Source organism: Oncorhynchus keta, chromosome 17 (assembly GCF_023373465.1).
Source record: "Oncorhynchus keta strain PuntledgeMale-10-30-2019 chromosome 17, Oket_V2, whole genome shotgun sequence".
Classification (NCBI taxonomy): Eukaryota; Metazoa; Chordata; class Actinopteri; order Salmoniformes; family Salmonidae; genus Oncorhynchus; species Oncorhynchus keta.
The window spans coordinates 12,796,859-12,812,008 of NC_068437.1; the positions used below are offsets into that span (position 1 = coordinate 12,796,859).

Below are 15,150 nucleotides of genomic sequence, written 5' to 3' on the forward strand. Positions count from 1 at the left end.
CTCAACCACAACTCTTTTCCTATTACTGTTTAAGGTCAATTTATCTGGTTATTCCAAAATTCATTACATGTAAAAATGTCAAATCAAATGTTGTTAAAATTCTAAATTAGAAAAAAATCTGACAATAAATATTCAATTCAATTTAATTAATGAAATCGAAAGAAAAACAAACAATTACCCCCTCGAAAAAATATACAAATGCATTCAAACAACATGTAACAATCATCAGTCCATCAAATAGTGACTGCTTCATTTCATTTGGTCATTTCAAAATGAATTACAGTTTAAAATGTTCAACAAGTAAAAATTCTATTAGTTATTCATTTAAAATCCCAGATAGTAAACAATAAGTGTACAATTTAAATTAGGCAAAAACAAACAACCATCCAATCAAACAAACAATCAAAAACAATCAATTAATCCCAAGATAATCAGAAAAATCTATCAGGTAATTCAGTCAGAACACAATGTGTCTTGTGAAGGGAATTGGCACTTGTGGTTGTTTGGTCCTGTGTCGGGTTGGTGCTGCTGTTGTGGCTTGGTCTGGTGGAGTGTTTTGCGGTCTGTCTGTGTTGCTGGAGGGGAAGGGGTGGGGTCTGGGATGGCAACAGATGGATGGGGTGGCAGTTCTGGTTGGTCGGTGCTGTGTCAGGGTTGGTGCTAGTGTTGGAACTGTAAACTGGGAACCTTGCTGGTGCTGGGGCTGGGACCGTAAACCATGGGTTGGTGCTGGGCCTGGTGTTGGGACTGGGGACTGCGAACACTGGGGCTGCTGCAACTACTGGGTTGGGATCTGGGACTGTAGAGGAGACTGGACAGAGATCAATGTTGGCACCCCACTCTGGTCTGCTCGCTCTGGGTGAATGTCTGATGTTTGGTTCCTCGTCTGGTGGTCTGGCATTGTATTTCTTTTTTTTTTCTTTAACCCCTTTTTCTCCCCAATTTCATGGTATCCAATTGTTTTAGTAGCTACTATCTTGTCTCATCGCTACAACTCCCTTACGGGCTCAGGAGAGACAAAGGTTGAAAGTCATGCGTCCTCCAATGCCCAACCAAGCCGCACTGCTTCTTAACACAGCGCGCATCCAACCCGGAAGCCAGCCACACCAATGTGTCGGAGGAAACACTGTGCACCTGGCAACCTTGGTTAGCGCGCACTGCGCCTGGCCCGCCACAGGAGTCGCTGGTGCGCGATGAGACAAGGATATCCCTACCGGCCAAACCCTCCCAAACCCGGACGATGCTAGGCCAATTGTGCGTCGCCCCACGGACCTCCCGGTCGCGGCCGGTTACGACAGAGCCTGGGCGCGAACCCAGAGTCTCTGATGGCACAGCTGGCGCTGCAATACAGTGCCCTTAACCACTGCACCATGAGGTGGAAGTCCAGAGGCAAGATTGTTTCAAGGCACATATCTGGGGAAGGGTACCAAAAAATGTCTGCAGCATTGAAGGTTCCCAAGAACACAGTGGCCTCCATTATTTTTAAATGGAAGAAGTTTGGAAAGACTCCCTAGAACTGGCCACCAGGTTAAACTAAGCAATCGGAGGAGAAAGGCCTTAGTCAGAGAGGTGACCAAGATGCCGATGGTCACTCTGACAGAGCTCCCGAGTTCCTCTGTGGAGATGGGAGAAACTTCCAGAAGAACAAGCCAGAAGGAAGCCGCTCCTCAGTAAAATGCACATGACAGACCGCTTGGAGTTTGCCAAAAGGCACTTAAAGCTCTCTTAGACCACGAGAAACAAGAGATTCTCTGGTCTGATGAAACCAAGATTGAACTCTTTGGCCTGAATGCCAAGCATCACGTCTGGAAGAAACCTGGCACCATCCTTACGGTGAAGCATGGTGGTGGCAGCATCATGCTGTGGGGATGTTTTTTAGTGGCAGGGACTGCGAGACTAGTCAGGATCGAGGCAAAGATGAACAGAGCAAAGTACAGAGAGATCCTTGATGAAAACCTGCCCCACAGCGCTCAGGACCTCAGACGTGGGGCAAAGGTTCCCCTTCCAACAAGACAACGATCCTAAGAACACAGCCAAGACAACACAGGAGTGTCTTCGGGACAAGTCTCTGAATGTCTTTGAGTGGTCCAGAAAGAGCCTGGACTTGAACCCAATCGAACATCTCTGGAGAGACCTGGAAATAGCTGTGCACCGACGTTCCCCATTCAACCTGACAGAGCTTGAAAAGATCTTCAGAGAAGAATGTGACAAACTCCCCAAATACAGGTGTGCCAAGCTTGTCATGCCATACCCAAGAAAACTAGAGGCTGTAATCACTGCCAAAGGTACTTCAACAAAGTATTGAGTAAAGAGTCTGAATACTTATGTAAATGTGATATTTCCATTTTTTTAATCCATTTGCAAACATTTCTAAAATGAAAAAAAAAAAGAACAATTGAATCCATTTTAGAATAAGGCTGTAACGTAACAAAATGTGGAAAAAGTCAAGGGGTCTGAATACTTTCCGAATGCACTGTATGCAGATTTTCCCACCAGTGGTGTGTTTCCACCAAACGGATTTGTCACAGATAAAGGTCAGTGTGTTTAAAAAATGTTTTTTTTTAACCTTTATTTAAATAGGCAAGTCAGTTAATACAATGACGGCCTACCAGAAGACAAACGGCTTCCTGCGGGGATGGTGTAATTAAAACATTTTTAAAATACAAAGATAGGACAAACACACATCACGATGAGAGAGACACCACAACACAACGTAACAAAAAAGAGACCTAAGACGACAAAATAGCATGCCAACAACACAACATGACAACAACATGGTAGCAACACAACATAGCAGCAGCACCACATGACGTAGTGCACACAATGTCATTTTTTGCTTCAGCTTTCAGAGATCGAATATAAATCAAATGTTCAACTCTACCTATAGTTTTGTCACATAAACTGTTGCGTTAAATATAAAATGTGCCTACTCAGGTAAGCAATTTACAGTGCCTTGCAAAAGTATTTATCCCCCTTGGCATTTTTCATATTTTGTTGCGTTACAACCTGTAATTTAAATTGATTTTTATTTGGATTTCATGTAATGAACATACACAAAATAGTCCAAATTTGTGAAGTGAAATGAAAATGAAATATATTGTTTCACAAAATTCTAATTAATAAAAAACAGAAAAGTGGTGCGTGCATATATATTCACCCCCTTTGCTTTGAAGCCCCTAAATAAGAACTGGTGCAACTAATTCATAAGTCACATAATTAGTTAGATTGCACACAGGTGGACTTTATTTAAGTGTCACATGATCTCAGTATGTATACACCTGTTCTGAAAGGCCCTAGAGTCTGCAACACCACTAAGCAAGTGGCACCACCATGCAAGCGGCACCATGAAGACCAAGGAGCTCTCCAAACAGGTCAGAGACAAAGTGGGGGAGAAGTACAGATCATATTTGGGTTATAAACAAATATCAGACACTTTGAACATCCCACGGAGCACCATTAAATCCATTATTTTTTTTAAATTGAAAGAATATGGCACCACAACAAACCTGGCAAGAGAGGGCCGGCCACCAAAACTCACGGATCAGGCAAGGAGGGCATTAATCAAAGAGACCAAAGATAACCCTTGAAGGAGCAACAAAGCTCAACAGCGGAGATTGGAGTATCTGTCCATAGGACCACTTTAAGCCGTACACTCCACAGAACTGACCTTTACCTGATAGTGGCCAGAAAAAAGCTATTGCTTAAGAAAAGAATAAGCAAACACGTTTGGTGTTCACCAAAAGGCATGTTTGAGACTCACCAAACACAAGGAAGAAAGAACTCTGGTCAGATGAGACTAAAATTTAGCTATTTGGCCATCAAGGAAAGCGCTATGTCTGGCGCAAACCCAACACCTCGCATCACCCTGAGAAAACCATCCCCAAAGTGAAACATGGTGGTGGCAGCATCATGTGGTGGGGATATTTTTCATCGGCAGGGACTGAGAAACTGGTCAGAATTGAAGGCATGATTGATGCCGCTAAATACAGGGAAATTCTTGAGGGAAACCTGTTTCAGTCTTCCAGAGATTTGAGACTGGGATGGAGGTTCACCTTCCAGCAAGACAATGACACTAATAATACTGCTAAAGCAGCACTCGAGTGGTTTAAGGGGGAACATTTAAATGTCTTGGAATGGCCTAGTCAAAGCCCAGACCTCAATCCAATTGAGAATCTGTGGTATGACTTAAAGATTGTTGTACACCAGCGTAACCCATCAAACTTGAAGGAGCTGGAGCAGTTTCGCCTTGAAGAATTGGAAAAAATCCCAGTGGCTAGATGTGCCAAGCTTATAGAGAAATACCCCAAGAGACTTGCAGCTGTAATTGCTGCAGAAGGTGGCTCTACAAAGTATTGACTTTGGGGGGAGGTTGAAAAGTTATGCACGATCAAGCTTTCAGTTTTTTTAATCTTATTTCTTGTTTGTTTCACAAGATAAAACTATTTCAATGTGGTAGGCATGTTGTGTAAATCAAATGATACAACCCCCCCAAAAATCTATTTTAATTCCAGGTTGTAAGGCAACAAAATAGGAAAAATGACAAGGGGGTGAATACTTTTGCAAGCCACTATATAAACTTGATCTCCACTATATAAAGCATCTAGACATTAATTCACATTTCTTTTAGACTAACATTTTGTTATCAGCAGCAGAGATTTTTATAAACCTTGCTGTTAGTCTCCGACATTTGCAACATTGTTTCAATATTCAAATTCAATCTCCAGCTGTCCCGTAGTAATGAACGTGTCGGGAGCCGACCACTGTAAACGCACCGGCCCCCCCTCCAGCAGTGAGGTATTTGGAGCCGCCACCTGACCAAAACCCCGGATAAACCTCCGGTAGTAATTGGCAAGCCCTATGAACCGCTGGACCTCCTTTACCGTGGTTGGAGTCGGCCAATTACGCACGGCCTTGACGCGGTCACACACCATCACCACCCCCCGAAGTGGAAATTCGATAACCCAGGAAGGAAACGGCTCGTTTGGAAAACTCACATTTCTCAGCCTTAACGTACAGGTCATGCTCCAGCAGCCGCCCAGGTACCTTGTGCACCAGAGACACATGCGACAACCCTTCGCCAAATCAGGCCCATTCCAGACGGCATTGGCCCACTCCAGGGCTCTACCCGTCAAGCAAGAGACGAGGACACTCACGCTCTCCTCGTCCGAGGGAGTCGGCCGAACGGTGGCCAGGTAAAGCTCGAGTTGGAGCAAGAATCCCTGGCACCCCGCCGCCGATCCATCGTACTCCCTCGGAGGCTCAATAAGCAGTGCGCTGGTTCCGGATACCGCTGGAGGAGGTTGTAGCGTTGTAGGTGGGGGGGTTGGAGGGGAAGTAGGGAGACCACTCCTCTACCATCGGTCCATCCTCTCCATCATCTGATCCATCGCCGATCCGATGCGATGGAGGATGGACGTATGATGAAGGACACGCTCCTCCATCGTTGAGAGAGGGGTGGTCGCTGCTCCTGCTGACTCCAGAGTTGATGGTGCGGTCTTCTGTAAGGCTTCGAAGAGTGATGGGTGTGGAGTCAGGCGCAGAGAGCAGAGAATTTGGAAAAAACATTTATTCTGTAACAATCACAGGGAACAAAAGAGGGTAACGCCGAACACAGGCATAAAACACTCCAAAATGTACAACACCGGTACATACGCTGTACAGCGGAAAATCATTGACAGGACACTCCTGAACCAAAAACAGCAAAAAAGTCCGCACACAGGTGGGCTAACTGAACTTAAATAACCCCAACCCAAACCCCCAAACAAGCCCGCACGAACACAGGTGGGCTAACTGAACTTAAATAACCCCAACCCAAACCCCCCAAACAAGCCCGCACGAACACAGGTGGGCTAACTGAACTTAAATAACCCCAACCCAAACAAGCCCGCGCGAACAAAGGTGGGCTAACTGAACTTAAATAACCCCAACCCAAACCCCCAAACAAGCCCGCACGAACACAGGTTGGCTAACTGAACTTAAATAACCCCAACCCAAACCCCCAAACAAGGAACAGGTGAAACCAATTACACCAAACAAAACGAAAAGGGGAAAAGGGATCGGTAGCAACGACAACCGTGGAGCGCCACCCGAAAGGTAAGGGGAGCCACCTTTGGTGATAGTCGTGACAATGTGCAAATGTTGCCCAATTAGCGAGAGAGATGGGGACAACTGCGGTGCTCAAGTTCAGAGTAACTGTCAGTCAAAACCCATACAGTGTAGAGCCTGAGCTCTGAAATAATTTATAGCATTTTGTTAGACACTGAGTTCCAATTTATCCGTGCGCAAATATGCCATTTTCAACCCTATATGGGTATGTGTAAAGGGCTACAATAACCAGTAGCTTCGGACAAGAGCTTAAAAACATGCAGTAGTGCAATAAAAGAAAAGAGCCTAACAATACACAGTAGTGCAATAAAAGGAAAGAGCCAGAGAGACCATCCAAAGTTTGAATTACCACTTCATGAACCAATACATTATGCAGCAGACCAATTCATTATATCACATTTTTGCTGAGACAAGATGAAGTGAATATTAACTCTTAGGCCAGTAAAATCTACATTATGTGAGGAATTTTTCTGAATATTGAAAATAAAGTATTTCTGATGAGTAGCAAACTTTTTAATGTCCAGCTTAATGAAGAGCCTTTGTGGCAGGTGTTCATTTATATAAATCAGGAATCAAACATATTCTGAGAAGGTACGGTATATCCCATTGTGTGACGTACTGAAAAATACTTTCCAATATGCACTCTTAGATTGAGTGGTGACTTGAGGAACCCTTGAGATCCTTTGAGTTCCCAAAGAAACAATTGCTAGTGAATGGTTCATATTTGCACCTTCGGTTAGTTGAGGGGTTCTTGAATGAATCTTTAAAGATGTCCTCTGGGGATTTTTTTATCTTTTAATTTTGAAAAGCAATATCCCAAGTATAAATGCACACAGTACATTTTCAGGTGTTAAAATCTCGGTGTTGAGGTAAAAAGTGTTGTGAGTTTTATATCTGAATGTTGATTTTAGTGGGGTTAACACCAGTGGGATTGAAATTGATGCGACCTGAGATAAATACATGTTTTAACCAAAGGGGTATCCAATGAAGCAGGTCTGAGCAGTTACTGAGGTAACTTTGGTGAACTCTGAGTTCAACTCGGGATAACCGGTCATATGAAAGTGGCTCAACTTTTAGACAGGTTACTTTCTATGGCAACAAATCCTTCAAAACTAACCTGCTCTCGGGCAGTCTAATTCACGGCTAACTCCACTTACCCTGAAAGAAATGACTGAGCCGGAAGTTGAACACCAATGAAATACTATTCCCTCTCTCTTGCAAAGATTGTGTCATCATCCCCTTCATTTGAGGAAGATGACCAATTCAATATTTTATTAATCAAATGGTGTTTTTTGGTGTTACATTTCTTTTATGTTTATTTTATGTTAAAATATATCGCATGACACATTACACATTAATAATGACAGAATGTCTGTTAAATTTCATGCAATGTAAAGCTTTTGTATTACTTAAAAAATATATAGATAGGAATGGGGGAAAAAAAGGTGCTTTTGCATTGATAAGCACACGAAAGCATACCAAAGATGGCATTAAAGATAAAATAAAGGCTGCAATTTTAATAGAGGAAGGTCCTAAAAATTGTCAAAGACTCCAGCCACCCTAGTCATAGACTGTTCACTCTGCTACCGCATGGCAAGCGGTACCGGAGCTCCCAAGTCTAGGTCCAAGAGGCTTCTGAACAGCTTGGCTAACCAGACTATTTACAACCCACCCCGCCCCACACATACACTGCTGCTACTCTCTGTTATTATCTATGCATAGCCACTTTAATAATCCTACTTGCATGTACAGAATTACCTGAATTACCTCGACACCGGTGCCCCCGCACATTGACACATTGACTCTGAACCGGTATCCCCTGTACAGTATATGACCCTGCTATTGACACATTGACTCTGAACCGGTATCCCCTGTACAGTATATGACCCTGCTATTGACACATTGACTCTGAACCGGTATCCCCTGTACAGTATATGACCCTGCTATTGACACATTGACTCTGAACCGGTATCCCCTGTACAGTATATGACCCTGCTATTGACACATTGACTCTGAACCGGTATCCCCTGTACAGTATATGACCCTGCTATTGTTATTTACTGCTGCTCCTTAATTATTTGTTTTTCTTATATCTTACTTTAAAAAAATAAAAAATAAACTGCATTGTTGGTTAAGGGCTTGTACGTAAGCATTTCACTGTAACCTGTTGTATTCGGCACATGTGACAATTTTATTTTATTTCACACCATATCCTGTTGAATTTGTAAGATAACTTTTATTTCATTTTGATTTTGTCACAAATGAAAATGTGTCTCTGACTTGCCCATAGATTGATGTTTCAGCATTGTCTCAATGAAGAGTTTGGCGTTCACTTAGCCATGTGCGACATGCAAACGCAATTAAAACCCTGCTAGAATTAGCGGCAAATAGATGATCAGTATCCATCGTCGTAGTATGGATTAAGCCTGAGCTGGAATGTCAAACTAACTGAAGCTGGTTAGCTTTAGAAAATGGGGAGATCTAGCTTTCTGCGTAGGATTACCCGTCTGGTGGGGTTGATGTCACTTGGCCGTGTTGAGTTAATTGCTGTATCATTGAAATGTGATACAAAACATGCCAACAGTGTGCTTTAGGACCATGCGGATGCATCTGAGCGGCGGGTAGGCTGTTTGGTTAGTTATCCATTTTTTGGTGGGTCACATATGATTTCTAAGAAAGTGTAAAATGTAACACTGTGGGTATTAAACTTCTGATCTCAAATTCACTTTGTACAAGTGTAAAGAGGTAAAATAGCACTGACATACAAACTGTATGAGTAATTGTTTGTAATGATTTCATACATTTGTCCTTCCCTGACTGATTTTCATATGTTCCAACACTTATCTTACCCCCTCTTTTACCTGCTCCATTTTTGTCCTTGTTGTCCAGGATCCTGGCAAGGTTGATTGGTCTTAATCTGTGTGTTTGTGAGTGTGTGTGGATTTTCTCAAAATCCTGACTGTGAATTAGTGTGTCCTTGCCCATTTGTATTATACTGTTTAATTAAATCTTTCTCATATACATACCATTTTACAAGCCAAAATATAATTTTACTGGCACTACAGTAAATATTGTTCAAATTAGTTGTGGTTTGCATTAAACGTATACACATATCTATGTTTAAATCGGAGCCTGCACCGTTTATGCTTGCAACAGCTAACTGTTGTATGCCCCCCAATCTGCCATCAATCGTAAACGGTCTGTGGAATTGCTCGGAGATAAACACTTTAAATGGCGTGGACGTCACGGTCAGGTAGAGCGCAGTGAAAGTCGCTCGTGAACCTAGAACCGGGCAAACCCAATAGGTACCGTGAACAGCATAGTGACGCAGCAGTGTCTCGCACGAGCTTCCCATCATTCATTTCACAAGTTATCAGGGGCTTAGCATTGAATGGCACTGGACCTGATGCTCAGCGTTGTCGGTGAGCAATGAGGTCCTATTAGATGTGGTTTCATCTCGACTTCATATCCATCAGTTGTGGGAATTTACAAGGAAGGTTGATCTAACTTGGAAACAGCGAAGATGGACGTATCGCAAACCAACTTCTGTCTATTTAGTGATATCTCAAATTCGGTAAATATCGAGACAAAATTAATTTTACCGAATTGCTGCAAAGTGGTCCGGTGGCGCAGCCGTGTCATATAGGCATCCTGGAGAGTGTGGCTAGCCGAGTCACTGCGTTCGAACCTCAGAGAAGAATTTGCGGTGACAAGCAGGTTAATTTGAATAGCCCGTGAGAAAATCCCTCACTTGTAATTATGTGAGTGATGGTCTAACGACTTGAACTTTTCTCTCCGCTATCTTTATTAAAGAACGAAAAGGTTGCATTAATTTGGAATTGAAGGGATCATATCAAGTCTCTCTCATGGATTGTGCCGATGTTGTATTTTACTTTGAATTCAAGCCCACAGAGTCGCCTTAGGGACTTGTCAACTGATATTTGTTTCATTTTTCATGTTTCAACACCGCTGCATTGGATCAAAAATGGATTTGTCATTGTAGACTACTCCTGCTGCTGAAGACCGCGCTCTCCTTTGGGTGTTTTTGACTTTTCTTTCTCAACGATGCAGCTCATCCGACTAGCGTGGGCTTTAACGGGAGCTGCAATCTGCTGTTTTGTTATCCTCCTTATTCACTCACATGTTCTAAAAGAAGGTAATTCCTTATTTATTTCTTCTTCCCTTTGTAGACCATTATTCTGAAACACATGTTCTATTTTACAAAGACTATGGCGTCCTTTTCAAAGACTTTGTATTCATGCAATTTTATTGCATACCGTTTGGTCTAAGTACTTGGTTTGTGAAGATGATTGGTGGTCTGTGTTTCAACTATAAGACACCTCTATGTCCCCTAAAATAATGATTTTAAGTATGCATAGATTTATAAGCTGTAGTTAATAAAATATACACATTTCAACAGGTAATATTACAGTAAATAGCTTGCCTGGTGCATATATATGACGTGTGTGTGTGTGTGTGTGTGTGTGAGAGAGTGATGAGGAGAGAGAGAGAGACAAAATTAGGAAAACAGAGAGAAAGACAGAGAGAGAGAGAGAGAGAGAGCAATGTTTTAGGGCAGTGGGTTGAGAGCTAGAAAATAGAGGTCTTTGTTAAAATTGTTGATTTAGCTATTCTTCAATTGATGACACCAGAGTCATACTGATGTGCAATGCCAGGGGTCAATTGTAATGATATGTTATTAGATTTTTTTTGGGGGGGGTGACTAATACATACAGTACTCAGTTCGATACACACAGTACATGCAGTTCGATGTTGCAAATTACATTCACATTTGCAGAGAATGCCAGCCACATGTTTTGGCTTTTGAAAGAGTCTGTTGTAATCATATGTTTACAGACAACAGTGGTTGCACACACTTAATGGTCATCATTTTAATTCACAATAAGATTGGTGTCCACTAATGCAATTGTGCCAGAAAATAATTACATCAAATTTGGAGATTGGAGTCCAAAAGGAATGTAATGGCGAGAGCTGTTGCAGACAAGGCAAACAATTAACTTGGCGTGTTCCTGGTGAGTGGGTAATCCACTGCTTTGTGACGGGTGCCTGGAATGGAAGAATGGGTGACGCACCGTGTCTCTTTCCCCTGCAAGTGTGCTTTGTAGGAATAAATGGCACAACCATTCCTTCATCCCCCTTCACCCCATGTTCCTGCTGAATCTTTGTTGAGAAAAGCACACTGGTAAAATGAAGTGCTTTGTAACACCAAAACGAGTGGCAACTGAGCTGCCACTGACTTGAAGGAAACCAAACCTTAACTTTGCTGGAGTATTGAAACACATCGTGCAGAGATGTTTTGAAACACAACACGGTGTGTTGTAACACCACTTAATCAAGTGTTTGTGCAACACCTTGCCAGAAACTGGGAGCACTACTGGAAAGGCTTGAAAACATTATGTTGGTGTTTCGAGTCCTGTGTAGTGCCGAATTAGATACCTTCTTTGTTGGTGTCTTTTCCTCTCTCTGAAGCTTCTAAAACACCGTTATAATGTTTTGAACAAATCATTGAAACGACTTGCATACATTTAAAATATATATATATATTTTGGGGGTATTATGTCACTGTATTGAGACAGTTATGAAATGAGAGAGGGGATAAACCGATTGAAGAGATGGAGTGGTGAATTGAACCCTGGTTGACGGTGGGGAAGAGGGGGTGCCGTGTCTAAGCCATTTGCTTTCTCACTTGACCATGGGTTCTGCACGACTTTCATTTTAATTAAGTATATGTTGGTCGTTTTTTTGTTGTTGACAATTTCATTTCACCCCAAAATTAATTTCTTACAGTGTGGCTGTGTGGTTGAGTGGGTAAAATTACAATGAAATGTACAGCCGTACTGGCCCTTCTGTTTATAATCTGTCTAAATAAAGCAGAATAAATAAAAGGTAAAATATTCTCAGTAGGCCCTTAAATCATCAATCAATATTTAAACCATTAATTGTATGAGAAATACCGTTTTTGTGTTTTGATGCTACATTTTACGTGCACTGAAACCCTCAAAGTATTTTCACAACACTCTTAAAAACACCCATATTAAGGTTGAAGAACTACTTTGGGTGTTTCAGGGTATGTCATTTATATTTTAAAACACATTCTGTGCATTAAAACACTTACCTTTGGTTTATATTCAAACACCAGATCTCATCTTAAGTGCACTACTTTTCATTACGCAATCATGGTGTTTTGAGACCTTTTCTATTTTTACAGTGCAGAATGACCCATTGTGAACAGTAATTGCTCTCCCATGCCTGCCCTATGTTTTACCAAGAGATTAAGTGCGAGTTCCCAATTTTGTTTATGAGATTAGAGACATTTCTTTATAATATCCATTTGAATGGACGAGGTTAGTGGGTAGTTGCCATAATGGCCAAAGGTGTAATGATCTTCCCTCGTGAGGAGGCAAGATAATGAAAGTTCAGATTACAGTAACACTCAGTTACACTGAGCACCGACCGACAGCGGTCAATCTGAACCAATCATAGATGTATATATTTTACAGGTTTGGACAGCACAGTTTGGACAGCTCTACTGTACATTATAGTACAGTAGAGCACAGTAAAGAAAAGTACAGTACAGTAGAATAAAGTGGAGTAGAGTTCAGTACAGTATACAGTAGAGCACAGTAGAGTTGAGTAGACTGTAATGTGCTGTATTGAACTATACTCTACTGCAGCATTTCCCAAAGTTGGTCCTGCCCACCCACCCGGGTGCACATTCTGGTTTTTGCCCTAACACTACTAGCGCTGATTCAAATAATGAAAGCTTGATGAGGAGTTGGCTATTTGAATTAGCTGTGTAGTGCTAGGGCAAACACCAAAATGTGCACCCAGGATCGACTTTGGGAAACCCTGCTCTACCATACTGTACCGCACGGTGCTGTACTGCACTATACTCAACTTGACTGTACTGAACTCCACTCTACTGTTCTGTGCTGTGCTGTACCATACTGTACTCTACTAAGCTCTGTGAAAGGTGAAACATAGATGAAAACATTTGGTTTTCTTTGGTGGCGGAGCTGATTCAAACAATAGTAGATTGATACCCAAGTATGCAAAGGATGATATTGCATATTTCTACCTTTGTTTGTGACATTCATATCCATAATTATGCATTTCTGTGTAGTACAGATCGGGGACCCAAACTGAAATGCCATTACCGCAATTCTGTTACCAGGTGTAAATCCACTTCACTTAATGTATGTAGTTCAATATCCAAAATAATAATTTCATAGCTGACACCAGATTCTTTCTGCAGACATCTTTGAATCCTAATTCGGAGCAGATATTTAACTGAGTTTTTGGAAAACATGATCAGATAAATAACTTGAGTGAGTTTTACAGAAATTCTGTTACCAAATGTTGCATCAGCACAGTTCTTCCAGTAAATGTGTTTTTGTAACATTTTCTGTGTAAATTGTTAAACGTAGTCTATTCATAGAGTTTGAACACATTTAAATAAATGTTTTTTGTTTGGGATACATTTTAAGTGAAAAATCTGAGTCTCAGCGCAATTCCGTTACTGTGGAATTTTCCCCAAAACAAAAGACAAAATAATATATTCTATAACTGAAGTAAAAAAAAATAAAAAATTGTTGGAAACAATGTCGAAAGAACTCAAAATGTTATGTGGCCACCATCAATTTTAACGAACCATTTCATGCAATAGTGTGTTGAATTTGTCCTCTGGTGTGACATCATTATTAATGTCAATATAAAGGAAAGTTAATGATTCAGAAATAGACAAAAAAAATATTTGTACACATTATTAGTTACTTCTGTATATAAATCAGTCCTCATATTCCAGAATTTCAATTGAAAAACACATAATTTCCTTGTACAATGACGGTAACGAAGTGTTTCCCTATTAAATTATGTGTACCATTATTGAGAATTTAACCAAACGTATATATAATAAACAAATATAATAATATACTTGTGTATTATGATGATGTTACCTGTCATATGCTTAACAATTATTTTTACATTTTCTCCAAGACAACACGTTCTTTTCCTTTTCATTTAGCAGCGTCTCTACATAGGACATTATGTCACACTGTTGAATAATACACAACAGGCAGTCAAATTCCACAGTTAAAACATAATTATACTTTCAGAAGTTTCTGACCACTGTAAAAGACAACTTCAAAACATTAGAAATTGATCCTCGTCAAATATTTTGAAGTGTACTCATTCCAATTACAGATCCTCGAGAGAGAGAGAGAGAGAGAGAGAGAGAGAGAGAGAGAGAGAGTGCTGTTTTGTTATTTTTAGTAAACTTCCCAGTCGGCTGTGGGTAATTTGCACACCTGCTGCCTTAATCCTTGGGTATTGTAGCCATTTCTCAGGCTTACTCTCTGGAATCGAACCCTGATTCCCCATTTCCTTTGGTCACCACAGTATCACAGAATTAGCGTCAAAAGTTGATAGGGATGCCACAAAGAGCATGCAATCAGCTTGAGGTTATCTAGAGTCACAAACAATTTTGGGGGCACCCAAGACGACCCCACAAGGGTTTTGGGTTTGATAAATGCACCCATCATCAAAGGTCAATGTTCTTTGGCATGTAAAGCTCTAGAATTGCCACAGTTAACGTTGGAGTGATGAAAGGATCCATAACTGATGAGCCATTAGCAGTTTCAATGTACTGGTCATGTGATTTCAGACTTGCATGGCATAATCTTTGAGACAAGCATATGCTACTGGTAGGATCAACCAGGTAGCCCCTAGCAGCATTGAGGTTAACCTGGGGGCAGAGCAAGGTGCAGGGTCCTGTGTGCACCCTGTAGGAGGCCTCGACCTGCCCACAGCCGAAGCCGTGGGAACCAAGTCGCCCCTTGAGAGGTGATATATTAGAGAGTTGGTAAAGGAGTATACCACACTATGGAGCCAACGACAGAGTTTTAGAAAAGTAATGTGTCTCTGATGCTGGCATATACTGAACTGTACTGCCCTGCCCTGACTTAGGAATCGCTGCCTGGGCGTGCCATGACCCGCACAGATATAACATCGGAGGACCACAAAGAT

General features: G+C 41.5%; 1 protein-coding gene across 2 annotated transcripts in view; it reads left to right on the top strand.

The window, feature by feature from the left end:
* The first annotated feature begins 9,348 nt into the window (after positions 1–9,348).
* LOC118396457 (chemokine-like protein TAFA-5) overlaps positions 9,349–15,150 on the top strand; it is a 153,490-nt gene continuing 147,688 nt past the window's right edge. For both annotated transcript variants that reach the window (XR_004828195.1, XM_035790691.1), the window contains exon 1: positions 9,349–10,261. Coding sequence is in view for 1 of the 2 variants with exons in the window: in XM_035790691.1 (XP_035646584.1) it covers positions 10,171–10,261 (91 nt within the window). In the remaining variant the exon portion in view is untranslated. The remainder of the gene's footprint in view (positions 10,262–15,150) is intronic.